This window comes from Carlito syrichta, unplaced genomic scaffold, assembly GCF_000164805.1.
Source record: "Carlito syrichta isolate Samal-C Ts95f unplaced genomic scaffold, Tarsius_syrichta-2.0.1 Scaffold305659, whole genome shotgun sequence".
NCBI lineage: Eukaryota > Metazoa > Chordata > Mammalia > Primates > Tarsiidae > Carlito > Carlito syrichta.
In genome coordinates this window covers 486,683-512,642 of record NW_007249755.1, presented here as the reverse complement: position 1 = coordinate 512,642, position 25,960 = coordinate 486,683, and the positions used below count along the sequence as shown (strand labels likewise).

Sequence of the window (25,960 nt, the reverse complement as noted above, 5' to 3'; positions counted from 1 at the left end):
GTCCCTCCACAAAGGTCTCTCCCGCCTCCAGTCGCTTTACCTCCTTTACCCCAGCCCAGCCCAGCCCACCCAGCCCCTGGCCAATCCCTACTGACCACTGTTGTTGGAGTCCGGGCACTTGACCTTCCTCCGGAACTGCTTCCTCTCGTCATCCCGCATCTTCCTCTCAGCTCCCTGAGGGGAGGAGAGGGGTCACCAAGGGCTGGGGAAGGGCTAGCTACTTTTGCAAATAGGGGCCAGGCTTTTGGTTCCGCCTTTTCCCCAGAACAAGACCAGGAAATGGGAAGGTACCCAGCCCTGCTTGCCTGAGTTCAGTAGCACAGGCCATGAGAGAGAGACACAGAGAGACAGAAAAGAAAAAACTTAGAGAGATGGAGGAGTGTGTGCATGTGTTGGGGAGGGGGGAGAAGAGAGAGAAACAGAGAGAGAGACACACCCAGAGAGGCTGGGAGGATGCATGGCTTGGGGCTTGGCTCTTGTCCCTCCCAGGACCCAGTGGGGAAGTCTGCCCAGCCACCTTGTCACAGAAGATCTTGATCTGGCAGACGGCGCGGTGTACTAGGCGTTCAGTGCCTGAACCACAGTCATAGGTGTCAATCTGCAGGTTCAAGGGGACACCCTTCACCCCCTTCTGTGAGGAGAAGTCTGTGCTTAGGCAGTTGACACCAATGAACACCTGGGGACAGAGTGGGGAGGCTGGGTAAGTGCCTGCCCAGGCCACCTACCTCACTAACCTGTAACAACCCTGTGTTTTAAGCCTTCTGTGTGCCTGATGAACACCCTTAAGCCCCACAGGGCTCCTGAAAGACAAACATCATCACTCCTCTTTCACAGATGGGGAAACTGATGCCCAGGGAGGAGGGTAACCTTCCCAAGGTGACACGGCAGTATGTGGGAAAACTGGGGTGTAACCTAGACTCAAGCCCAGGTTCTCCCTCACTGGACCATCTGGCTCCCACTAGACTGCCAGGGCAGACCCCGTCCACCCCAGCCGTGTGCTCAGTCATTGCTGGAGCCTCCAGGGGAAGGTTCCTTCACCTCATCTGGCCCAGCCCACGCAAGGGAGCCATCCTGGTCACCCCCTCACAGCTGAGGAAATGGAGGCTCTCGGCAGGGACATCACTTGCTGCCGTTCCCCCAGGAAGTCGAGCAGAGCAAAGCAAAGTGAGCCTGGAGGCGGGTCGCACAGACGTGGTGGGCTCTGCCACTCACTAGCCATGTGGCTTGGGACAAATCCTTCCACCTCACTGAGCCTTGTTTCCTTATATGCAAAATGAGGATAAGTCAACATTGGTGAGGGTTGTAGGCCACCTATGATCCTTGGTATGTTGTGACTAGGTATGTTGTGACTATCGTCGTGAGAGCTGTTACGACAGCTGGCAGTCTCACCCCGAAGCCTGTGCCCAGCTGGTGGTGGCCGGGGCTCAACCTCTGCTGGGCAAGCCCAAGGTCACCTGGTGACTGCCCCTCTGTGGGGCTCCATGGGACCCCCACCCAGGCCAGTCCCTGGTCTTTGGGACATTTCCCTCGGAAATGACTCTGACCTGAACAGGAGATGGGGCTCATGCCCCCAGGCACATGCCAGACATTCCTCCCCCTCAGCGAGCACAGCCCTCAGGCAGCCCCCACCCACGTGCACCTGAGAAAGACCCAAGCCTGGGGGCTTAAGAGGCTGTGAGAAAATCCCTACCGAAACCCACCTCTCCCTTCCCATGAAACTTTCCCCCACCAGTTTCCCCACCTCCCAGAACTGAGGCCCCAGCCCCCCTCCAGGCCTGGCGTCTGTTTGAATAACAATAATCCCTTGCCTTTGTGCTCCCTTTGTGCATTCAGAGCTCCTGCCCCTCCACTTCTTCAGGCTGCCTGGCCGTCCCCTGAGGAGGCTGGGAGGCAGGGACTGGCTCCCCAGCCTTTCCAGGCCGGAAATGCCCTCGACAGGAGCTGGACCCTACCCTGGTGAGTGAGGTCGCCCTGGTCCAGGGAGGGGAAGGGACAGGCCCAAGGTCCCCCCGGCTCTTGACTCCCCTGCCATGAGGCCAGCTCTCTAAACAGAAAACTGAGACACAGCGAGGCCCACAGGCACAGGCAAGTTCCTAGCTGGGTGAATTTTTTTTTTTAAGCAGGATTTATTGAGAGACCAGAAAAGCTCCCACAGTGGGAGGGGACCCCAGGGGTTGCCCACTGAGGAGAATCTTAATGGCTGAACCACTGGCATGAAAAAGGCACCAGAGGCTCCATCCCTCAGGCTTCTCAGATGGACTGCCACTGCAGTCTCTTAGACGTGCATGATCTCCTGGAATCTTTACCACAGTCCTCAGACAGATTAGTGCCTCCATTTTATGGGCTCAGAGAAGTGAGGCAACTGGGAGTTGAGCCCTCAGTCACCAGACTTCATAGCATTTCTCCTGCAACATTCTGCATTGACCCAGAAGCTGAGAAACCTGGGTGCCATGAGCGGCTGGCTGTGCGACCTTGCAGAAGGTTCAGTTTTCCCAGCTGGTAAATGGGTGGATTGAATTAATAACAGCCACTACTTATGTGCCAGGTATGTGCTCTACCTGTTACCTGGCTCACCTGATCCTCAATACAACCTCTCGATTGGTGTTACAATTCCACTCCAATTTTACAACCAAGGAAACGGAGGCCCAGAGGACCTAAAGGCATTGGTCCAAAGTGGAAGGGCTGGGATATGAACCCTGCTCACCTGGCTCCAGAGTCATGCTTCTACACCATTCTGTATCCCGCCTCCCCTGTGGGTGCCTTCATCAGAGCGAATGCCACAGTCTCGGTGCCAGCAAGCCTCTCCCCCAGTCCCATCCCAGCCACCATTCCCAGTGCTAACCTTGGCCTCCTCATTCACATTCCACACGAAGGACAATGCGTTATAGGCCACCTCCTCAATGTGCTGCACTGTGTTGAAGTTTTCTTTGCAGTCAGCTGAAACCACAGGAGACCAGAAGAAGAATCAGGAAGGGAAGGGATCTGGGGTGCTTTGGGGAGGAGGCGTTTAGGAACTGGGCCTCACTCTTGGCAGGGCATCCCCACTCCCCAGAAGCCACACTTTGGTCCAGGGAGGTGAACAGATTACTGTGCCTGGATTGCAGATGGGAAAGCAGGGCCAGTCCAGGAGGCAAATCTGCCCAGAGCCGCAGAAACTCCCAGCTCTGCCAGCTTGGCCCATCATCTTTGGGTGGAGGCTCTGTTTTCCATCATGACTGAGATTTAGGAGCGCTCCTGGATAGAGCAGCAGCAGTAGTCGTAACAGTAGCCGCAGCAGGGTAGTAATAGCAGTAAAAATAGTAGGGCTGGCCACTATCATCTACTGAACACTTACAAACAGCAAGCCCCTGCTCAGCCTCACCATGCTATGAATATTCCATTTATTCATAAGGAAAATGAAGCTCAGAGAGGTGTGGTTACTTGCCTAAAGTCACATATCTAATAAAATGCAGAGCAGGGGCTGCAGCTCAGATCTGTCTGGCTCCAGAACCCCTGCTCCTAACTACTCTGTTAACCAGCCTCTCAGAGAAGTCACTGATGGTCCCCACTTGTATCAGGTTCTCCCAAGCACAAGGCAGCACTGTAGGCAGGCAGGGCAGCTGGACTCGACCCATTTGACACTTGAGCAAGCTGAGACTCAGGAAGGGGAGGTGATGTAGGTCACATAGCCAGGAAGACAGTGACAACTCAAGGGTGGACTGTGCCTCCTGCCAGTTTCAGGGCTTGGGACAGGGACAAGGTAGCACACAGGGACCCTTGCCCTGTCCCCTACCTGCTGACAGAGCCCAGATCCCCACTCCCAAAGCAGACTGCTCAAGTGCGCTGCCTGCACTATTATCTCATCCATTTGTGTCTCCATCAGCCCCCTGATGAGGACAGGCCAGCATCTCAGGGGCCTATTTATCTGACACTGCTGGAGGCCCCAGGGCCCTGTTTATCCCAAAGCAATACTGAAAAGAGGCCGCTGCTTCTAGTCAACAGATGCAACTCCCTGGAAAGGCCACAGTGTTTGACCTGGAGACAGAGGTCAAACCTTCCTCAGAGGGGGCTGAGGAAGAAGGGCTGCAGCAAGGCAGAGGCCTGGCTGCTGTGGGGGCGGGGAAGAGAGAAAGATTAGGATGGGGACTTGGGCAGGCTCTTACCCACGTCGATGACCCGCTGCTTGGCGGTGGGCTGTCGGGAGTGCCAGTGCTTCCAGAATCGCAGCTGCTCTACTGGGACCTTGTCATTGTCGAAGACAACCATCACCACGCTCTGGCAAGCATAGCAGGTCACTGTCACTCCAGCCTTGGAAGAGGCCCAAGCAGTCCCAGCCCCTTCCCAGAGCTTAGGTCCAATGGCCCTGCCCTTTCTCCTCCGTTTTCCCAACCCCATGGCAATGGGCCCTGTGTTCCAGACAGCCTCTCCCCGAGGTCCCCAGCTGGCACGACCAGGAGGTATGTCTTAAACCTTCACCCCTTCCCAAGCTGCTCCAGGGCCAACGCACCTTGACTTTGTTGGAGGACAAGGCAAGGCCTTTGCCACCTGCTGGAGTCCGCAGGGTGACAGGGTAGAACTGGCCCTTGTTGAGATAGGCCATGGGAGACTCGCCTGACTTGATGTGGATGGCTTTGGGGGAGCCCAGGGTATATTCAAAGTCACTGCAGGGAGGAGGAGGAGGAGGAGAAGGACAGTGAGGATGGGCTTCCAGGCAAAAGCAGTGCAGATGCAGTGAGGCAGGAGGCCTGTGGCTGTGTTATGGATTCACTGTGTGACCTCGGTAAGTCACTTCACTTCCTCGGGCCTCAGTTTCTACATTTTGGGGGTTCTATTTAATGACTTTCTTGAGCCACAATCCTGCTGAATAATAAAGGCCCAGTGAAAATCAGAGAGACCTGTGAGGGGCAACAAAGCCACAGAGGAAACTACGGGTAACCAAACTTCAGTTTTCGAATAGGGTGCTAAGCTCTGAGCTCCCTGTCACAGCCCAGGAAAGGGATGTGGAAAACATTCTCTCTCCTTTATCTGCCTTCACGCCCCTCTCTTCATTCATGATTATGCCTGCTATGCTCGGGGGACAGTGTGGGGCTCTGCCTGCAGCTCCCCATCCATTGTCCACTACCCAAATGGTCAAGGGTCCAGGCCAAATTACCTTTTGAGACTAGGATAGTCCTCTGGACATGATGGTTCCGGGGATGTTTTCAGGATATCTGGGAAGAGCAATGACTGCAGAGAAACACAATTCCAAGAAAATAAATGGCCACATTCAGTCTGTGGGGGCCTCTGCCCATGGCTATACATATAGCTGTGCAGGTTGTGCAGCGTACAACTTGAACAACAGTACACGGCAGCCCAGTCTTGACTCTAGGACTTTCTCCTAGATTCCAAAGTTCTGACCTTTTCATGATCTTCTCTCTCCTTCTGTACATGCATGCACATATCTATGCTGTGAGGGGCATGGGGGTGGGCCCTTACCTCCTGTGGGTCATCTTTGAAGGTGCTGTCTGGCTGCCAGCGTTGTGTGGGCGGCACCCCATGAATACTCTCAAACAAGGAGTTGAGGGAGCTGCTGTCATACATATCGCTGGTGGGTAGCAGGTAACTGTCCACAGAGCCAGCCTCTAGCTTGCTGGGACCTGGGGGGAGGGGAGCTGCCTTGCCCGGGGCGGGCACGGGCCCCTCCAAGCTTATCAGGTTGTTCTTCTTGAGCAGATCTGGGTACTCTGGGGTTCCAGACACGTTCTCTGTCAGGAACTTCATGAGGTGGGTGGGGCTTTCCAGGGGAGCAAGGTCCGTCTCATACTCCATGCCATGGTAGTGCCTGGGGAGGGAGCCAAGGGGCTAGACTGGAGGTTGACCATTACGTGGACACAAAGCTCTTATGCCACTTGATATGTTACAGACCCCCAATATGCATGAATAAGACACTGCAGTAGGCTGGTTGGTGGCTATGTGAGGAGCAGGGAGGAGAGTGTTGAGAATGGAGCCAAGTACAGCTCAGGGTTAAGGGGAAACATCTGTTTTACCCATCACAGTACTTGTTCACTTAAAACACTGAAAGTGTAGTCACTTATTTCTTAGCCAGAGTCAAATGTCCTCACTTCAAAACCCCTGTCTTGAGGCATTCTGTGGGGAGGTATGCAGTGTGCCAGGCATGTGTATGTGGGATACTGTGTACCGGCGAGTACAGTTAACACATGTTGAGATGTGGTCTGGGGTTGGGTGCAGTGGTTCAAGCCTGTAATTTTTGGGAGGTGGCGGCGAGAGGATTGTCTGAGCCTGGGGTTTGAGACCAGCCTGAGCAACTTGGCGAGACCTCATCTCTACAATAAATTAAAAAATTAGCCAGGCGTGGTGGCACATGCCTGTAGTTCCAGCTACTTGGAAGGCTGAGGCGGAAGGATTGTCGGAGCCCAGCAGGTCGAGGCTGCAGTGGCTGGGAGTGTGCTACTGCACTCCAGTCTGGACGATGGAGTGAGACTTCAACCCCCCCCAAAAAAAGAAAAAAAAGAACGTGGTCTAGAAGATTGTACCCCAGACTGCTACGGGGGACTGGGTGGAGGATTACAGGAAAATGTTATTTTTTACTTTATACATTTCTACAGAGTTTGCATCTTTTGCAAGAAACAGAAATGGCTTTTGAAACTAGAAGAGTTAATAACATCTCTAAAGATTAGTTTTGAGAAAGGCCCCTGTGCACACAAACCCACTGTTTCTGGCAGTGGAGGGGAGTGGCCCTGAGCCCCATCCCCACATGCTCCCTGGGATATGAGAAGAGCTGCCAAGCCTGCCTTAGCAGTTTGGATTTTCTGGAAGGCAGACAGAGGTCCAGAGGGCTTCCCAGCAGAAGTCCTACAGGGTCATTTGAAAGGTCACCTAATTGGCAGAGAAGGAGAAAGTAGAGAAAGAGGGCAAGGTGCTCATCTAGCCATGGGTACAGACTGGGCTGCTTCTACAGAAAAGGAACACCGGTGCCCCGAGGCGCTGACGCCAGGCAGAGGCCCAGCAAGCTAGGGGAAGAAGTATGGGAACCCAGATGGGAACCCAGATGTCCCCTCCCTGGCTCAGGTCTCTCTCCCCAAGAGGCTGAAGGTAGAAGGGTTTGGAGTGGACAGAAAAGCTGCCTCCAGGGCTTTTCCACTACAAGGCTTTGAAGTCTGTTTTCAGTAAACTCCAGCCCACACGGCCCACAGGCATCTAGGGGGTGTGTGTGTGTGTGTGTGTGTGTGTGTGTGTGTGTGTGTGTGTGTGTGTGTGCGCGCGCACGCAGTTTCATTATGATTTTCGTGGGCCCTCAGCTCTTCTACTTCACCAGCCCCTTCAAAAAATTCTACAATATCTTTTCCAATTGCACTGGTATAAAAACAAACATAATCCAGGTGGGGTTAAATTAATTTTTTCTTCTAACTTTGAGATAAAACACTCTCAAGGGCGCCAAAATGTGTGTCCTCAGCACTGTGCCTCCTGTGCCTTCGGATAAGTCAGCCCGGTGATGAAGAGGTCAGAGGTGGAGGTGAGGGTGGAGGGGTGGGAGTGAGGTGGAGGTAGGAGTGGGGTGAGGGGAAGGGCAAAGGCAGAGACACCTGGCAAGCCTCACCTCTTTCCTTGGTCGTTCCTGCCCCCAGTGCTGGAGGACAGTATCCGCTTCTCCTTGGGGCCCTGCGAGGAGAGGAAAGGATTTATACACGGCTCTTTGCTAAGATCTGGCTGTAGGAACCTCAGGCTCCTCTAGTCAGTGGCTTTGACCCGGCAGGGGAGCAACCTTGGTTGCTGGGAGAAACCCCTCGAGTACTTCAAGCAGGCAGGAGCTCCAGCCACCATTAGTCTGAGTCCCAGATCAGGAACTGGGAAGAAGTACCTCAAACTTAGTAGTTAGGGAGCATGAAATTTGGAGTCAGGCAGGCTTGGCTTAAGTCCTAGCTTTGCCACTTGAAAGTGCACTGTAACTTTGGATAAATGACTACCTCTCTCTGAGACTCAGTTTCTTCATCTGTCAAGTGGGGGATTATAATACCTACTTCAAGGAGATTATGAAGATTTGTTTAAAAATACTCAGCGTTTTTAAATAGAGTACTTCTTATGTACTAGACCTTATACTAAGTGCCTTCTATCCTCGAAGTTAACCCTCACAGTCACTCTGAGATATCTAACATCATCACCATTATATGGAAGAAGAAACCGAGGCTCAGAAAGACTCTGTTGTTTTAGTGCTTAGGAGCATGGAATCTGAGTCCAGATTTTTGGGGTTCAATTCCTAGATCTGCCACATACTAGCTGTGTGACCTTGTGCAAGTTCTTTAACCTCTCTGTACCTCAAATTCTCATCTGTAAGAACAGGGACAATAATAGTAATACCAACCTCAGGAATTGTTCTCAGTGCTTAGAACAGCACCTAGGCACATGGAAAGAGTTATATAAATGTGACCTTTCATGATTGTAATATTGCTATATCTTAGAACATTCTAACTCATCTGTTCCTAAGGCTGATAAAGCCAGAGCCAGGACTCCAATCCAGTCTGGGGACTCCAAAGCCTGGGTTTTTAACCATATCCCATGGGAGAGAATGAGGGAAGGTGCCCGACACAGTACCAGGCATTCAATAAGAAATGATAAGTGGCTGCCTTTAGCACTAGATTGCTGAAGGCCACATTTGGCAGGACTAGGGCTCCACCTCCCAACTTAATGCCCTTTCCAAACCATCAGACCACATCCTCACTGTCCACAGGGCTGCTTTGAATACAGAGTACTCTGGGAGGGGAAGGGCAGGGCAGGTGTATCTCACCAAGACAGTGTACCTCACTAAAACTAATACTACACATTCACCTTCAGAGCCTGTCCCCACCATTCTGGCCTTGGAAATGGCCTCTTGCCCAGGGAGGATGGTGCTGGATTTTATTTTATGGTCCAACCTTGACCTACAAACCCCAACCTGGGGTTTGAACCCATACCTAGAATTCTGGCTCCTACCATGGCCCTAAGCAGAGAAAGCCATTCAAATTCCTTTTTCATTGGCCTGGGATGAACACTATCAGGGTGCTATCAGTCTGCTGGGGAAGAGGTAGGGTAGGATAACCATACCACTCCAGGAGGAGATCCAAAGCTGGAGAGATAGTTTGAGGCCTCCCTCCTATCTGAAGCCATGTCCCCCTACACTCTCTTGCCCTCTGAATTCATGCAGAGTATTTGCCTTTCTTCTTGTGGTAGAGTGGATAAAATACTCTTTGGGCAACTAAGTTTGAAGACCTATTTATAAGGTGGCTTTCAGTCCTCAAGTTCAGAGCCCATTATCTCAACAATTGGCTGGCTACTGATGTCTCCCATCTCCAAATCTAGGAAAGTCTCTTGGAGCAATCACTCAGCCCATAGATAGCAAGTAAGTTTGCTGTCTTGTGACAATTCAGATAGATGGGTAAGGGATGCCTGAACTACTATGTTGACAAAGATTCTGCAGTCCCATGTGAGATCATGGGCCTCTCGGTGAGAATACAGACTGTAATCCATTAGTAATGTCTGGCACAGGTACTGGAAGTGGAAGGTGGGTTGCATCACATGTGTTATATTTTTATGATTACTGACTGGTTCAAGCCCCACTTCTCAGATATAGAAGGGAGGCCTAACTCCTGTTCTCAGGCACCAGCAGTCTTGCAGAGACAAGGCCAAGGTCCTGGAAACAATTAGAGAACAACAAAAGATGTAATGGCAGCAGAGACAGGAAAGAAAGTAAAACCCTTGGGAGAAGGAGGCAACATGGCAGGATGGTTTCCAAGAGAAGACAGGATCTGGGAAGTGCCTTGAAGGAAGGGACTCGGTTAAAGAGCAGAAGGTGTGTTCCAGTGGCAGGGCTGGCCCAGGCAGTGGGGATGATGGAACTTGGTGTGGTCAGAGGTCAGGGCCGAAAGAAGACAGCAGGGTGGGGATGCTGCTTTTATAGAGTGTGCTTGGCTAAGGCAAGGGGTGGGCAGCACTTGTCTACTCCGTCAAAACATATCATGCACTGTGAAACAGGCTGTGTGGTGTGCCAGGGACTCAGTAATGATCATGACATTACTGCCCTCCAAAAGTTCAGTGTCATGGGGGAGATGGAGAAAGAAATGTGCACATAGCAACTAAGGATAGAGTCGGAAGTCCTAGCCAGAGCAATCTGGCAAGAAAAGAAATAAAAGGAATACAAATTGGAAAAGAAGAAATCAAACTATCTCTGCATACTGATAACATATAATCTTATACCTATAAAACCCTAATGACTCCTTCAAAAGACCTCTGGACTTGATAAGTGAATTCAGTAAAGTTTCAGGATACAAAATTAACACACACAAATCAGTAGCACTGCTATACACCAATAGCAACCAAGCTGAGAATCAAAAGAACTCATTTCTACTTACAATAGCAGCCAGAAAGGTAAAATACCTAGGAATATATTTAACCAATGTGAAAGATCTCTACAAGGAGAACTACAAAACTCTAATGAAAGAAATTGCAGAGGACACAAATGGAGAAACATCCTATGCTCATGAACTGGAAGAATCAACATTATTAAAAAATGACCACATTACTCAAAGTAATCTACAGATTCAATGTAATCCCTATCCAACTATCAACATTATTTTTCACAGAATTAGAAAAACAATCCTAAAATTCAAACCAAAAAAGAGTCAGAATAGCCAAAGCAATCCTAAGCAAAAAGAACAGAGCTGGAGTTATCACATAACCTGACTTCAAATTATACTACAAGGTTGTAGTAACTAAAATAGCATGGTACTGGTACAAGAGCATACACATGGACTAATGGAACAGAATAGAGAATCCAGAAACAAACCCAAATACCTACAACCAGCTGATCTTTGACAAAGCAGACAAAAACACACACTGGGGAAATGACACCCTATTCAACAAATGGTGCTGGGAAAATTGAATAACTACATGCAGAAAAATGAAACTTGATCCCTATCTCTCCCCATATACAAAAATCAACTCAAGATGGATTAAAGACTTAAATATCAGACCTGAAACCATAAAAATCCTAGAAGAAAACCTCTTATGGAGCAAAAGAATTTATGGCTAAAACCCTGAAAGCAAATGCAACTAAAACAAAAATAAATAAGTGGGACTTATTCAAACTAAAAAGCTTCTGCACAGCAAAAGAAATAATCAACAGAGCAAACAGGCAACTTACAGAATGGGAAAACATATTCACAAACTATACATATGACAAAGGACTAACATCCAGAATCTACAAAAAAACCAATCAGCAAGAAAAAAGCAAATAACTCCATTAAAAAGTGGGCAAATGACATAAATAGACATCTCTCAAAAGAAGATATACAAATGACCAACAAACATATGAAAAAATGCTCCACATCACTCATAATCAGGGAAATGCAAATTAAATCACAATGAGATATCACCTTATAACAGTTAGAATGGCCACTATTAAAAAAATAAAAAAACAAAAGATGCTAGCATGGATGAGAAGAAAAGGAAACACTTATACACTGTTGGTGGGAGTGTAAATTAGTACAACCTCTATGGAAAATGTTATGGAGATTACTCAAAGAACTAGAGTAGATCTACCATTTGATCCAGCAATCCCATTACTAGGTATCTACCCTAAGGAGCATAGGTCGTTATATAAAAGAGACATCTGCACCTGCATGTTCACTGTAGTACAACTCACAATTGCAAAGATATGGAATCAGCCTAAATGCCCATCAACTGATCAGTGGATAATGAAAACGTGATATATATACCCCATGGAATACTATGCAGTCATAAAAAGAATGAAATTATGTCCTTTGCAGCAATATGAATGCAGCTGGAGATCGTCATCCTAAGTAAATGGACTCAGAAACAGAAAACCAAACACTGCATGTTCTCACTCATGTGTGGGATGGAAATAATAGACACTAGGGACACCAATAAGAGGGAAGGGGTTAGGGTTCAGAAACTTCCCCCGGGACACAATGTTCACTATCTGGAGAATGGACCACCTGAGACCCTCCATGCTACTACCCAATATGTCCATGTAATAAATACACATGTGTACTCCTTGAATCTAAATAAATAAATAAATACATAAACAGGATAGAGTCAAGGATGCTGTTGGTGGTTGAGGGTGCCCAGATGAGACACAGAAAAGGAGACCCAAGAAAGCCTCCCAGCAATGAATGAATGAGGTAACATTTAAGCTGAGAGTAGGGTTTAGCCAGGGGAAAGAAAGGGTGCCATGCAGAAGCAACAGCAAGTGCAAAGGCCCAGAGATGAGAGGCAGGGTGGTCATGGAGGGCTGCTGAGTTATGAGACCTAAAAGCAGAGACACATGTTCAGTTGGAAGTGGGCATGCCCAGAGGGGATGGACGTACCATATAGTAATCGTAGAGGAAGCTCAAGGCTGCAACGCTGTCATCGTCCCCATTGACTCTCATCATGGCCTTCGTGGCGGCTGTCAAAGGGTTTTCTAGGTATGTCTTCCAGGCCTCATCCTCACTAGTGTAAGGGAACTTCTGGAAGGTAACTGGGTCATTCTTTAGCAGCCGCACAGACCTGAAACTGAATGCAAGTAAGGAAGGTCAAATTTGGGCTGTCCTAGAGAAAGGTCCATGAATGGACAGCCTCAGGCCAATGCCCAGGGAGACACTAGCTTTGAAAACTTGAAACTGCTTCTTCTTCTGTCACATTAGGCAGCGAAATAGGCCCAAACCCTGAAGCTAGATCAATACCAAATGCTGCCATTTAGAAGCTGCAGACCTAGGACCTCGGTTCCCTCATCTTCAACATGAGAACCATCATCCTGATCTTGCAAAGTTACAGAGAGGATTCAGGAAAATACTTCCATAGTAGACACTTACTCAAGGGCAATCAATGCAATTGGGAAATGACAGTGACAAGCTGCAACATGGCTAAGAATCAAATCTCAGGCCAGGCTCGGTGGCTCAGCCTGTAATCCCAGCAATTTGGGAGGCCAAGGTGAGTGGATTGCCTGAGTCCGTGGGTTCGAAACCTGCCCAGGCAACTTGGCAAGACCTCGTCTCTACAATCAATCAAAAACTAGCCGGGTGGTGGTAGTGCGCACCTATAGTTCTGACTACTGGGAAGACTGAGGCAGAAGGATTGCCAGAGCCCAGCAGGTCGATGCTGGGGTGACCGTGCGTGTGCCATTGCACTCCAGCCTGGGTGACAGAGTGACTCTGACTCAAAAAAAAAGAAAAAAAAAAAAAAGAATCAAATCTCCAGATAATCCATCATGGGTTCTTCTGAAGAAGTTGTACTTAAGACCACGAACATACAGGCTGGGCATGGTGACCCACACCTGTAATCTCAGCACTTTGGGAGGCCAAGGTGAGAGGATTGCCTGAGCCCAGGAGTTCAAGACCAGCCTAGGTAACACAATGAGACCTAATCTCTACAATAAATCAAAAAATTTAGCTGGTCATGGTGGCATGCACCTGTAATCCTAGCTGCTTGGAAGGATGAGGTGGAAGGATTACCTAAGTCCAGCAGGTTGAGGCTGCAGTATCTGTGATCATGCCACTGTACTCCAGCTTGGGTGACAGAGTAAGACTCTAACTCAAAAAAAGGAAGGAAAAAAAGATCATGAATGACACAGAAGGCTGCAGATGATTTCAAATCTGGGAGAAAGCATGGCTAATGACCCTGCGGTGAGGAAGGACCTGGTCTTAGGAAATGGCATTTCAGACCAATGTTTATCATACAGTGCCCAAGCAGCTGCTCAGAACCCAGGACCTGGAATTGAATGCCACAGGGCACATAGAGGCAGGCAGGACCTGGGCACTGGTGCTGAGACAGATACAAGGCACTACAGCTCAAGGGACAAACCACCACATGGGCTCCAAGGAAAGAGATCAGGACAGGTTTTTGGGAAGAGGCATTTTAGTAGGGAAAACTTAGCACTGGGGATTATTTCACTCAAAAAATGGTAGGAAGGAGCAGGGATGGGGACCTAATTACAGAATAATAAGGATAATGGTAAAAATAATATCTATTCTTTTTTTTTTGAATTTCGGTTTCACTATGTTGCTCAGGCTAGAGTACAGTAGCATGATCATGGCAATCATGGCAACCTTGACCTCCTGGACTCAGGCGACCCTTCCACCTCAGCATCCCAAGAAATTGGACTATAGGGACGTGCTATTACACCTGGCTAGTTTTTTGTAGAGATGAGGTTTTGCTGTTTCCCAGGCTGGTCTTGAACTTCTAGGCTAAGATTCTGAATGTCATCATCACAAAGAAATGATAAATGTTTAAAGTGATGGGTATGTAATTACCCTGATTTGATCATTATACAATATACATACACACATTGAAACTCACACTATACCTTATAGATATGTATTATGTCTCAATTATAAATAAAAAATTAATTAAAAAAACACAGATTGCTGGGCGCTGCCCCTAGAGTTTCTGATTTACTAGATCTGGGGTGGCTGAGAAACTGCATTTCTAACAACTTCCTTGGTGATGCTGATGCCGGTAATCTCGAGATCACATTTTGAGGAATCAATGGTATAGCACATGCTCTTAATCATGAGCAAAGACATAGGTGTGGGACAGTTCTGTTTGAGTTCAATTTAGAGCAAACAGTGTGTGAAGGACAGTGGTAGGCAGGAAGATGGGGTGGACAGGCTACCAAAGAGGGCCCCAGAGATGAAGTGGGCACTGACTGGTCTCCTGGTGTTCCAGTGCGTCCCTTTCCACGTGGGCCTGATAGACTCACCCATGCCGGGCACATAGGAACAACACTAGCTGCTATTTGCTATGAGGCATACGGATACTCTCCATGCATTAGGTCTGCTTCTTACAAGGACACTACAAGGTAAAGGCCATCTGCTTCATCTGTAAAGAAGAAACCTGATTTTTGGAGAGAATAACAAAATGCCCAGGATCACCCAGCTAGTTCCTGATTCAGCCAGGATTTAAACTCAGACTTATCTAGCTCCAAAGTCATGTACTTCCCACTCAGCCACACTGCTTTTCCATTTGCAAAAAGACAGTCTTTAAAACAGCAGGGAAACACGTCCATGGCCAGATGCAGCACAGTGGCAGAGTAGTGGGTGGGCAGGAACCCCATGACCATGTGCAGGAAGTGAAGTGCCATTCTGCCACCCAGCCGTTGATGCCCACATTCTCAGACTTAAGTGGGAACAGCAGACCAGGTTTATACCTAGGCACATGGTGGTCACCAGTTCTCCCAGGGGCTTCATCCAGGGCAGTGTCACCCATCCCACTGGGCCCCAGGGTACAGGGAGATGGAGCTGTCACACAGGAAAGAGAAATGACAGAAAGCTTCCTGCTCTAGGGGTGCAGAGAATGATGTACACCCTGAATTTCTGCTGCTATAAATCAAGGGGCCTTAAGGTGAACAGGTGAGAAGAGGCCTCTCCTAACTGCCTCATAGGGCTGGAGTTAGAGAAATTGACTGAGTAGCTCTCTGCCTAGCGCCAGCGTTAAGAGAACTCCCAAACCAAGGAGGCACTGGAAAAGCAGGGAAATGCTGATGGGCCCCACCCCCTGGGGCAACAGGGACCACCAGTGGTTAGCACTGCTTCTCATTCGTAAAACAGTCTAATAAAAGTAACAAACATGTAGGGTTATGAGGATTAAGTGCACTGCCAAAAGAAAAATGCTTAAAACGATGCCAGGCACATACCAAATGCTTAATACACACAAGCATCATGGAGTTCCAGGCCAGCTTAGAGCTATACATTGAGGGGTTGCAACGTGGTACAAGAAATGGTCACCCTGCAAGTCAGTGGCAGGTCTAGGCCTGGAGCCCCAATTTGCTGACTCTGGAATGACCATTATCAGCTTTGGTGCTAAGAGTTATGTTACCCTTTAAACCAAATTCATTTTAGAAGACAACAACAAAGTCCCACAAAAACAAAAGAACAGACAATGTTTGTTGTTCACCTAAGAGATTTTCTAGCCTACAAAGATCTCCAATCCATCCTGCAGGGATCCCAAAGTCTGATTCCCTGATAAACAGCAACTTCTGAACCTTAAGCATTTACCAAAGGTAGACAAAGAGTCAAATATCTTTGAGTGTCATCTCATCTACTCCACACAAAAGCCCTGATAGAAATTATCCTCTCCTTTTACAGAAGGGGAAATTGAGACTCACACCAGCAATATCACCTGTTCAAGGTCACTCAACCAATGAACGATGGGAGCTTAACTTGAACTTGGACCTGCAGGATTGCACGATGTAGCTCTTAACCCGTGTGCTGGTTTCTTTTCTAGATATTTTTCCTATTCTGGAAATTTCCCTCCTCTGGAATACACTGAACCAATTATCTGCTGCAAGGCAGAAAGGAATTTCCCACCCACACAAGGCAGGAGGGATGAGAAGGCAAGGTGACAAGTGGAAGAGTCTCTGGCAGGTGCTGGCAGCCCTAACCGTCCTGGTTTCCATGACACCAATCAACCTCATGTTCCAAGACTAGGCATTTGGCTTCTAGAAAGTCTTGACAATGGATAAGCACTTTTCATGAATTATTATATCACTTAATTCCCACGACAACCCTGCAAGTCAAGTACTATTACTACATCCGTTTTACTGACTTTTGGCTCTCTGATCTCCTGAAGATTGGAAATGAGGATTGAGGAACCAGTAGGTAAGACAGAAAAAAAAGTTCTCCAGGGAGCTGATGCTTGATCAATGTGAAAAGGGTTCCAAGAAGGAGTGAGTAGTACTCATGGGTGACAGGGCCAGAACAAAGAGGGGAAATGGGGAGACTCCCAGCCTGTGAGGTCACCTTTCTCAGGGTCTCCACTAACTCTCTGTTGGTGTCCAAGACAGAACTCTTTTTTGGATTTTTTTGGGTCTTTTTGAATTGGAGTCTCACTCTGTCATCCAGACTGGAGTGCAGTGGCCGCTCCCGGCCACCACAGCCTCGACCTGCTGGGCTCCGGCGATCCTTCCGCCTCAGCCTTCCAAGTAGCTGGAACTACAGGCACACACTACCACAACCGGCTAATTTTTTTGACTTATTGTAGAGATGAGGTCTCGCCAAGTTGCCCAGGCGGGTCTCAAACCCGCGGGCTCAGGCAATCCAGACAGAACTCTTAAGCTATCAGAAAGTAAAAAAAGAATGGGGAAGGTGGAGAGCGGGAGAAGACTTTGCCCTGGGCAACATTTCTGACATCAGATCTCTACCAAGGCACTGCAAAGCAGAACCTGTGATACCATAGAAGGAAGAAGTACCAGGATCACAGCCCATGGGTTTGGTAACTATGTGTCTTAGCTCTTCTGAACCTATTTTCTCATCTGTTAAATGGTTCTATTGAGTGTCTTCTGTGCACCAGAGACTCTCCTAGACGCTGGGGAATCAGCCAAGAATAAGACAGATAAGGCTCTGCTCCCAGGGAACTTACAGTCTAATTGGGGAAGACAGACCATAAACAAGTAGGTAAATGAGCTAATTTTAGTGATCCAACTGCTGTGAAGAAAATTAGAACATAGTAATATAATAGAGAGTCATTGGGGTGACTGCTTTAGAGTAGGGTTAATCTCATGAGTTGTTAGGGAAATTAAGTGCATTAACGTGAGAAATATGCTTAGCCAAGAGCCTGTCAGAGAATAATCACTCAGTAAATAATAGCCATCATCATCCCAGAACCCCCAAATGAGAGTAAAGCGTAAAGAGACTCTGTCTGAGGTTCTTAAATTATCATACCCCCAAGCCTCCAGTCTGTGAACCAGGTTCTGTTCAAAAGAGACAAGAGACAGTGTAATAACACCTTGCCTTGATTTTTATTCATTATCTCGTAGAGTCTCCCAACATACATGTGTTATTATCCCTACTTTACAGACCAGAAAATAGACGACAGAGATGTTAGATGACCTATTGCAGGGGGCTGGACGAGTGAAGCCAGGACTCCTAGAATCTGGCCTGGGAATTCTGTGACTAGTCACTTTTCTACCAAACCATTGGTTTCCAAGGGATGTGGGATGACAGGAAAAAAGCAATAAACTTGGATGGCATCCATCCATTACCTTAACAAATATTTATCAAGTAACTACTATGTGCCAGAACCTGTCGTAGGAGAAGACAACACAGTCATCCTTGCTGACACAGAGGTTGCATTTTAGTGGCAGCAAGACAGAAACAACCACAAAAATCAACAGCTAATATTAGATAGGTGAAGAAAGCTATGAGGAAAAAGAAGCAGGAGGTCTTCTGACCTGCCTAAATCTAGGGGAATGACAGATGTTGGTTGAGGAGATGGGTGAAGGGGAAGAGGGAGAATGGAGATGGGTGGGGAGGACCTTGGACCTGCCAGATGAAAAGAAAGGCAAAATCAAAGGCATTAGCCTGGGACAACTCCCAGAGCTTGTCCGCCTACTGTGTGCCAGGTATGAGTCAGGTGCTTTGCATATGTCACCCTGTTTTAAGGAAGGCCAGCCCACCTAGGAGGAAATGCAAGTCCAAGATTTGATAATCCTTCACATTTGCATAGAGTGTTATATTTTTCAACATGCTTCTCATACATCTGTCATCACCTCTGATCCTACAACGCCCCTGAAAGGTTGGGAGAGAAGGTATGACTGTCCTCGTCTGACAGCAGGAGAAACTGAGCCACAGAGAGGGTCATTGGTTTGCCTAAGGCCACCTAGCTGACAACTTGAGGCATCAGGCTTAGAACTGAGGTTTCAGGCCTCCAGCATCCAGAATCTTCACAAAGCCACCTTCTCAGAGCCTCCCAAGTTGGCTTCTCCTCAATTTGGGAGAGAGTTGGACACAATATTAAGAGAGAGAAGCACAGACTATGAACTAAGGCTTCTTGTTCCTCGCTTGTGGGGAGATGCAAACCACCCAGGCAGTGGCTCTAGGGTGGGTGGGGCCTTTCCCCAGCAGTTCAATCTGAGCCCACAGCACGGAAGGGGTGTGGTACCAGCTGCTGCATACCCAGTCAGCCTACTGACTCCAACATGCATCATTCTGGGCACCAGTATGGCAAAAGTCTGAAGTGGGGTTACATCCCAATGAGGTCCTTCTGACTCGAAGTGCCTGCTGCTTTCTCCCTGAGCTACTCCCAATAAGACTAAGCAAATGCTGTCTCAGCCATTAGCTAAGGGCTTTTGGTATCATTTCCTTCTACTAAAACCCTAGCAACATAGGGTACAGAGACCTTAGAAATCTCATCTCAGGGGGGACGTGCCTAAGGACACCCCACAGCATACAGCAGGACTGGGACTCAAGCCTCCTAGCTTCCTATTCAGTACTTAGTTCAATCATGGGCATCTTAATAATTCAGAGATGGAAAATAAAGGACTCTTACTCAACTTTTCAAAAGGTGGTAGAAAACCCACCACTATGGGGGGTAGCCTCAAGTCTCTCCAAAGGAGGTACCTGGCACAGGACAGATCCAGCAAGCTAGATAACAATTCCTTTCAGCCTGAGGAGGAAAAGGCCACCTGAGCTGGGTGTTGACACCCATATACACCCAGTCAATGACTTGCCAAACCCTGCCATGAGCCACCCAGCCTCATTAGCAGTGATCAATCACACTCTCCAATCACCCACAGATAGGCCCTGACACAACTGTTCACAGAAGAATCACTTTTCAGTAAACCCTACACAAGGTGTTCCCTGGGTATGACAGGGGTCCCCATGGTCCTTGTACCTGCCAGTGGCCCATCTGGTTTTCTGGGTGCAGATCGTGAAATGTGACTTGTCATATGGGCTGGGGGCTCATTTGGGGACCTCAATGGGGAAATGCCAGAGTGTAGGACATGACTTTGCAGTGACTCCGGTCTGAATGAGGCAGTATGAATTCATGATTGTAGGGGTGGGCCCCAGAGCTACATAGACCTGGTTCCAACTCTGCTATTTTAGGTAAGCAACCTGATAACACTGTGCCTCAGTTTTCTTATGTGTAAACTGTGGGACTATGAGAGTACCAGCCTCACAGAATTATTATTATAGCTGCTGTTCACTGAGGGATTACCAAGTACCAGGTGCTAACTAAACAGTTTCTTGTCATTGTCTTATTTAATCTGTACAACTTTGTGATGCATTACCGTTGGAAGGTACAATGTGATAATGCAGGTGACGTGATCAGCACCCTGCCAGCACATAAGGATATGAACTATAATTATTATTACTACTAACAGTTTGTGGGTAGTCCCCAGAAAACTGCACAATTCACAGCCTCACTTTCTCCCATCTATAAATGGGACCTCTCTTCCTCGCTGACAGAATCAGAACTAATGCTCTGAGATTTCCAGATAAGAGGATCAAGCACCATCAACTTTGTCATCTGGATCCAAGTGGGCAAGCTGAGGGTGGTCAGACTTCAGCAAACACTTTTAGTTGCATGCAAATTATGTGCCCTTTCCTAATTATACCAGAAACTCACTTTCTCACTTTTGAAAAATTCTTCCCTGTATGGGAATTTTTCTTTCATGCTGTATTTTTCTCTTGGTTTCTTGCCAGTTCTCATTTTTTTCTCTCAATTGTTCAACTGAGGTGTGAAAGAAGTTGAAATCCATCTCTAAACTCAGAGGTGCCACATCCCTTCATTCATTCACTCATTGATTCATTCAACAAACATTCACTAAGGATTATCCTGTACCAGGCCACGTGCTGGACACTGGGGACACAAAGGTGAATGTCACACTGTCCCTGTCCATGAATGTTCCCAATTCTTGCTGACCTCCTGGAAAGTCCCAGTGAAATAACACCAAATATCAGTGAGACAACTTCCCTTCAAGTCTTTCACTAGGTCAGTTCTCAGTTTTAGGGGGCAAGAAAAATAGAGGAAAGGCAGCTAGCCAGGATTATTTGCTGCATTTTACAGAAGGGAAAGCTAAATTCCAAAGAGAGGAGGGAAGACAAGGGAAGGAGAGAGGGACTAAATTATTTAATGCAGTCAAGCCTTGTACCTTTTCATTGTTCCACATGCCCTGTGAGGTGAATATATTTTTATCATTGTTTTACATATGCAGAAATTGACACTTGGAGAGGTGGAAGAGTTCAGCCAAGACTCATGATCCATGGGTGGCAGAGCTGGGCTTTAAATACAGGTGTGACCCCAGGGCTACACACTTAGCCTGCTGACTCAGCAGCTACACTACAGGACAGTGGTGGATTGGGAACCTCCTGCCTCCCAATCCTCCGCAGGGTCTTCTAGGCCAATGGTTTTTAAACTTGAACATGCATTAGAATGACCTGGAGGGCTTGTCACAACACATAATACTGGGCTCTATCTGGGCCCTACCCTCAACCAAAAAAAGTTTCATATTCAGTAGATCTAGGGCGGGGCAAAGAACTGGCATTTCTAACAAGTCCCCAGGTGGTGATATAATGATGCGGGTCTAGGGACCATATTTTGAAATGTGTCTAGGTAAACCAATAATTCTCTCTTTCAAAAATAATGATTCCCAAAAGATGGAGCCTACAGAAAAATAGGAAGAACAGAATCCACATTCATCCTCACTCTTCCACTCAGAGATAACCGCTGTTAACAGCCTGGCATATCTCCTTGTCTATTTTCAAAGTCTAAGTGCACAGAAGGCAGGGTGGCATATCACGGTGCAACGTTCCGGCCCCTCCGTTAAGACCCAGCTAAGATCCCAGGGGTGCCAAGCCTAGGTTTCCTCTTCTGCAAAACTGCATTTGCACTCCTGTCCCCGGCTGGCTTGGTGGGAGGGTTAAAGGAGCACAGCATTTATCCGGTACTCCACACACAGTCCGAGGTGCGGGTCAGGGCTCCATCACGTTGGCTATCAAAAACTCGAGGAACCTATCCGTGTTTCGGTTCTGCCGCCCTTTCCTCCTCCTGTTCCTCCACGCGGGAGCTCTGACTGCTGGGTTCGGCCACACGTTGCGGGGACTGTGCGGCCAGCCCCAGGCCGGCCCCGGGCGCCTATCCCCTCGCAGCCCAGGCGGACCCCGCGCCTGCCTGCTTCGCAGCCGGAGCTCAATGAGGGCTTTTAACTTTCCATTCCCCAACAGCTCGGCTCCGGCTTTTAATAACACATCTCGTGCACGACAAAAATTTGCTCCTGGCAATCATGGTTTCGACCACAAAACCGCAGCGGGAGGCGTTCCTGGTTAACTCTTTCAGAGCTCCAGGCAGTCTGGAGCCGGGGCTCCGGGAGATCAGATAGGCCGTGGGTCCACGCCTGCGACGGCTCTCGCCCCCCTCCCCGCCCCCAGCCCAGTCCAGTCTCTGCAAGGCGGCGGATGGGGGGAATGGGGAGAGGGCGTTGAGAAGATTCCAGACAGCAGCGGTGCCCAGACTGCGGGCCGCCGAGGCTTTGCGGGATCCGACGCGACGCCTCCGCCCCAGGGACCTACTGTGTGCCGAGTCCTCCAATGGCCGAGACCCTGCTCTCCCGCCCGAGTGGCGGGGCGGGGGTGGGCGTGCTGGCGGGCCGGGCACACAGTAGGGCACGCCAAAGGAACTGGCGGCCACCAGCGGCTCGGGTTCTTGGGAGCCCACGGCGCCGTCGCCTCTCAGGGCGCCGGCTGCTAGCAGCACGCAGGCGCCAGCTGTTTTCCCGCGAGACCCGGGCTGTCAGCGGCGACTTCCGGCGCCCCGGGCCGCCGCCCCAGCATCCCTTGCGGCTACTCGGGCCTCGGGCGGCTCGAGGCTGCGGGCTCCAGGCACCCGGAGTGGCCCGGAGCAGGGCGGCGCCCCACCCGGCGCTGGGCCGACCACATGAAAGGCCGCCCTCGCCACCCGCCAGCTACTTGGAGCTGGCGAATAACATCCACCGCCGGCCTCCACGCTTCTCGGGAGCCAGCCTTCGAGGGCTGCCTTACCCCCGGGCCTGCGCCTCCGGCCGGCGTTTTGGGGTTCCCGCCAGTGCGGGAGCTCACAGTTTTTCCTGCCAGGTAAGTGCTACAGCCTCACTTGACAGATGAGGACACTGAGGGTCAGGGAGAACAAACAGATTCCCCAGGATCCTGCAGGGGGTAAGTGGTAGGATTTAGAGTCAGATCCAAGCCCAGCCTTCCCACCACACCGGGGCCTGGCGAACGTCGGTCATCCGTCGGGCTCAGAATGTGCGCCCTTTTCAGGGGAATGCCAAAAAAAGCCCGACTGCAGCAAGGCAGCAGCTCAGAACTTGCAAGCCAAGCACTTGGTGTCTCCCCCTTATCTGCAGGGGCAGCTGAGCCCCCAGGCTCTGCCATTATAATCATCTCCAGCTGTGGCTTCGGAGTCTGCCCGCAATTACTCAGCAGGCACAGACTTCCGTCTTTCACCCCGCAAGGAGAAGACTCAGCTGTCAGGGGAGCTGACTTTAAACTCAAGTTATTATAGGGAGGAGAAAAGCAGGAAACCTCTCTGTTCAAGTAACCCCCTGAGGACTTCCCTGACTGTCTGCAGTCTCTGCAGGTTTAACCAGCAGGTCTAACAGGGATAGAGATACATCTCAAGATTTTTGTGTGTGTGTGTTCAAAGTATGGAAAAATAGAAAACAAGAGGTTCGGAAATGCTCGTGGATCGGTTATTTCTGTATGAGGGAACGGTAATGTTATTAGCTTACTCCTTACCGGGCTTAAAAGCAATCACTCTTTTTAAATTTTTGCACCCCCTAACAACTCCTTGAAGTGGGCACCACTATTGGCCACAGTTTACAGGTGAAGAAACGGAGATGTGACTTGCCCATGGTCACACAGCTCTAAGTGATAGAGCTGGCACCCAAACTCAGGTGTCAACGCCAGTGCTACCCTTATTCTAGTTGTGGTCCAGTTGTCCACACATTGTCATCCCTGGGGAATTTATTCAGAGGAAATCTGATGCCTGTTAACCCCAGTGATTGATTGTACAGTACTGTCAACATAATTGGCCAACCCAGAAGGACCTAGAGCTAGCTAGTGACATAGAAGAAACCTGTCTGCAGTCAGAACCCACCAGCTGCTCTGCCTGCAAGTCTTCAAGTTCTTAAAACAATCTATTGAGAAGTAGCTAGAAAAAAGATGGTTCAGCCCTTACCTCTGCCCACTCACCTCTGAGGGTGGCAGGAAAGGAGAGGCTATATTTAAGAGGTTTGGCTTCTCCTGCCAGCTCCCTATATCCAGGCTAAAGGAGTCCAGATCCTAGCCTCACCCCACCTTCTCTGAGGGCTGAATCCTAAACTGTTGAAGGTAAAGGTCAGCACCAGCCAGTCAGGATCCTAAATCCCAGATGTGGTCTGGAAGGTACATGCATCCTGTCAATCAGCAGAGGTGACCTCATCGAAAACCATTTCTCAGCTTCCCCAGCCTTAAAACCACCTCTGAACTTAATCAACCACGTTTAATTAAACACATCTTCAGACCCTGATTATGTGCAAAGCATTTTACAGCTTTTATCACATTTAACTATTTCAAGAATTCAACAAAGCATTCTTGTGCCCATTTTCCGGATGAGGAAAATGAAGCTCAGAGAAGTTGAATGTCTTGTCCAAGATTACACAGCTTACGAAGGACAGAGCCTGGATTTGAACCTAGGTCAGGCCCATCACAGAGTGTGCACATGTCTAACCACCACACTGTAACCGTCCCACTTGGGATTGTTCCAATCCAACAAACAAGTCCCTTTAGAGAAACTCAACTCTCTGCCTAAGACAGCTCTTAGAACCACCTCAAAGAAGTTCCTTTTGGCAAGAAGATAGAGAGCCTCAATGGGAGTGGGCCTGTCTCTGATTTCTAAGGCCCCTTCAGAGTATCAAAAAGTGGTGCCAAAAACCTTCCCAGTTTCAGTCCTGTGTTTCTCTACCTGGCTCGAAACTGCTCAGCGAGAGAAAGAGAAAAACTATTTTCCCAGGGAAACACTCAGCTCTAACTTGAGACGGGGGCTTGCCTCAACACGCCAAAGCAAGATCGTCAGCCCATTCATTTACCCTTACAAATTGCTCTGTGAATCCTGGCGCCGGCCTCCCTGCTCTTCCCCCTCCTGGAAACCCCGTCCAGCCTCCACGCTCAGAGAGCGCCAGGCATCCACCGATGTTTACTCACTCAAGTTCATTCGACATCTTCCTGCTCCCAGGCTCCGACGATCCGCACTGAGGCTCTGCTGACCGCTTGTCTCTAATTCCTGCCTGACACAGACATTCCCTGCCCAGGGAAGTGTTTGATTTATGTTGAGGTTTGGGTGTCGAGATTTTGCTGACAGGTAGGTTCCAAGCAGCGCTGGCCCTGATTGGCTGCCGGTACAGGTGCCGGTGACTGTAGGTATAGCTCAACAGGTGCAGCTGTTAACTCTTGGTCTGCCGAGTAGGGCGGAGCTATAGGGGACCCACTGGGTGGAGCCAGCCAATTCCTTCCTTAGTGAGGGGGTGGGGGGTGGAGATGAGGGAGGAGGGAAGGAGAAAAAAATGTTGGAAAGAAGCAAGATAACTAGAGGAAAAATACAGAGACAAACAGATACTTGGCTTAAAGGAAATCTTGATTCTTGTTTCTAGTTAGTGTCCCAGATACCCAGAAACAACCCCCCCAATTCCTTTGTCCCCTCCCCTCCTCTACCATTGGGGAATTCTCAAAGGAGAAAGCAAATCTTCCCCAGGTGAGTCTCTGTATAAACTCTCTTATCTTCAGAGCTCTCTCCTTAAGGTAATATCGTCTTTGTGAATAATCGTTCACAGTTTTTTAGGTGATTTCTTTTGCTTTTTACAGCAACCCACTATGATAGATTTATTATCACTTCACCTTTTCTCCCCCGACACACATTTTACAGATGAGGGAGGAAATGGAGGTCAGAGAGGTAAAGTGACTTGCCCAAGGGCACAAGCCAGTGAGTGTCAGAGCCCAGATTCAAATCTTCAGTCATCTCCAAATCTGGCTGCCCCTTGCACTGAAGTCAGTGGCCTCAAGTCAACAGACATTCATTGAGCACCCATTGCGCGCTAGGCCCTAGTCTGGGTTCTAGAGAAACAGGCCAAAAAACAGGGTTACTAAGCTAGAGGAGTTTACGATCTGGAGGTGTGTGTGTTGGTGACGAGGGGGTGGGAAGTAAGGTGGGGAGCAGCCTT

The 25,960-nt window shown here is 48.9% G+C and overlaps 1 protein-coding gene across 2 annotated transcripts in view; it reads right to left on the bottom strand.

Moving 5' to 3' along the window:
- GRHL3 (grainyhead like transcription factor 3) overlaps positions 1-25,194 on the bottom strand; it is a 37,431-nt gene extending 12,237 nt beyond the window's left edge. The window contains exons 1-10 of one of the 2 annotated variants that reach the window (XM_008062163.1): positions 24,948-25,194; positions 12,339-12,525; positions 7,577-7,638; positions 5,455-5,800; positions 5,132-5,205; positions 4,487-4,640; positions 4,143-4,254; positions 2,843-2,937; positions 518-676; positions 96-174 (exon numbers count right to left, since the gene is read on the bottom strand). In XM_008062163.1, the coding sequence (XP_008060354.1) occupies positions 96-174; positions 518-676; positions 2,843-2,937; positions 4,143-4,254; positions 4,487-4,640; positions 5,132-5,205; positions 5,455-5,800; positions 7,577-7,638; positions 12,339-12,525; positions 24,948-24,964 (1,285 nt within the window). In that variant the 5' untranslated portion in view covers positions 24,965-25,194. Of the gene's footprint in view, positions 1-95; positions 175-517; positions 677-2,842; positions 2,938-4,142; positions 4,255-4,486; positions 4,641-5,131; positions 5,206-5,454; positions 5,801-7,576; positions 7,639-12,338; positions 12,526-21,397; positions 21,482-24,947 lie in introns of those variants that run through there. The other variant, XM_008062162.1, reaches the window with a different exon arrangement.
- Positions 25,195-25,960: the final 766 nt, after the last annotated feature.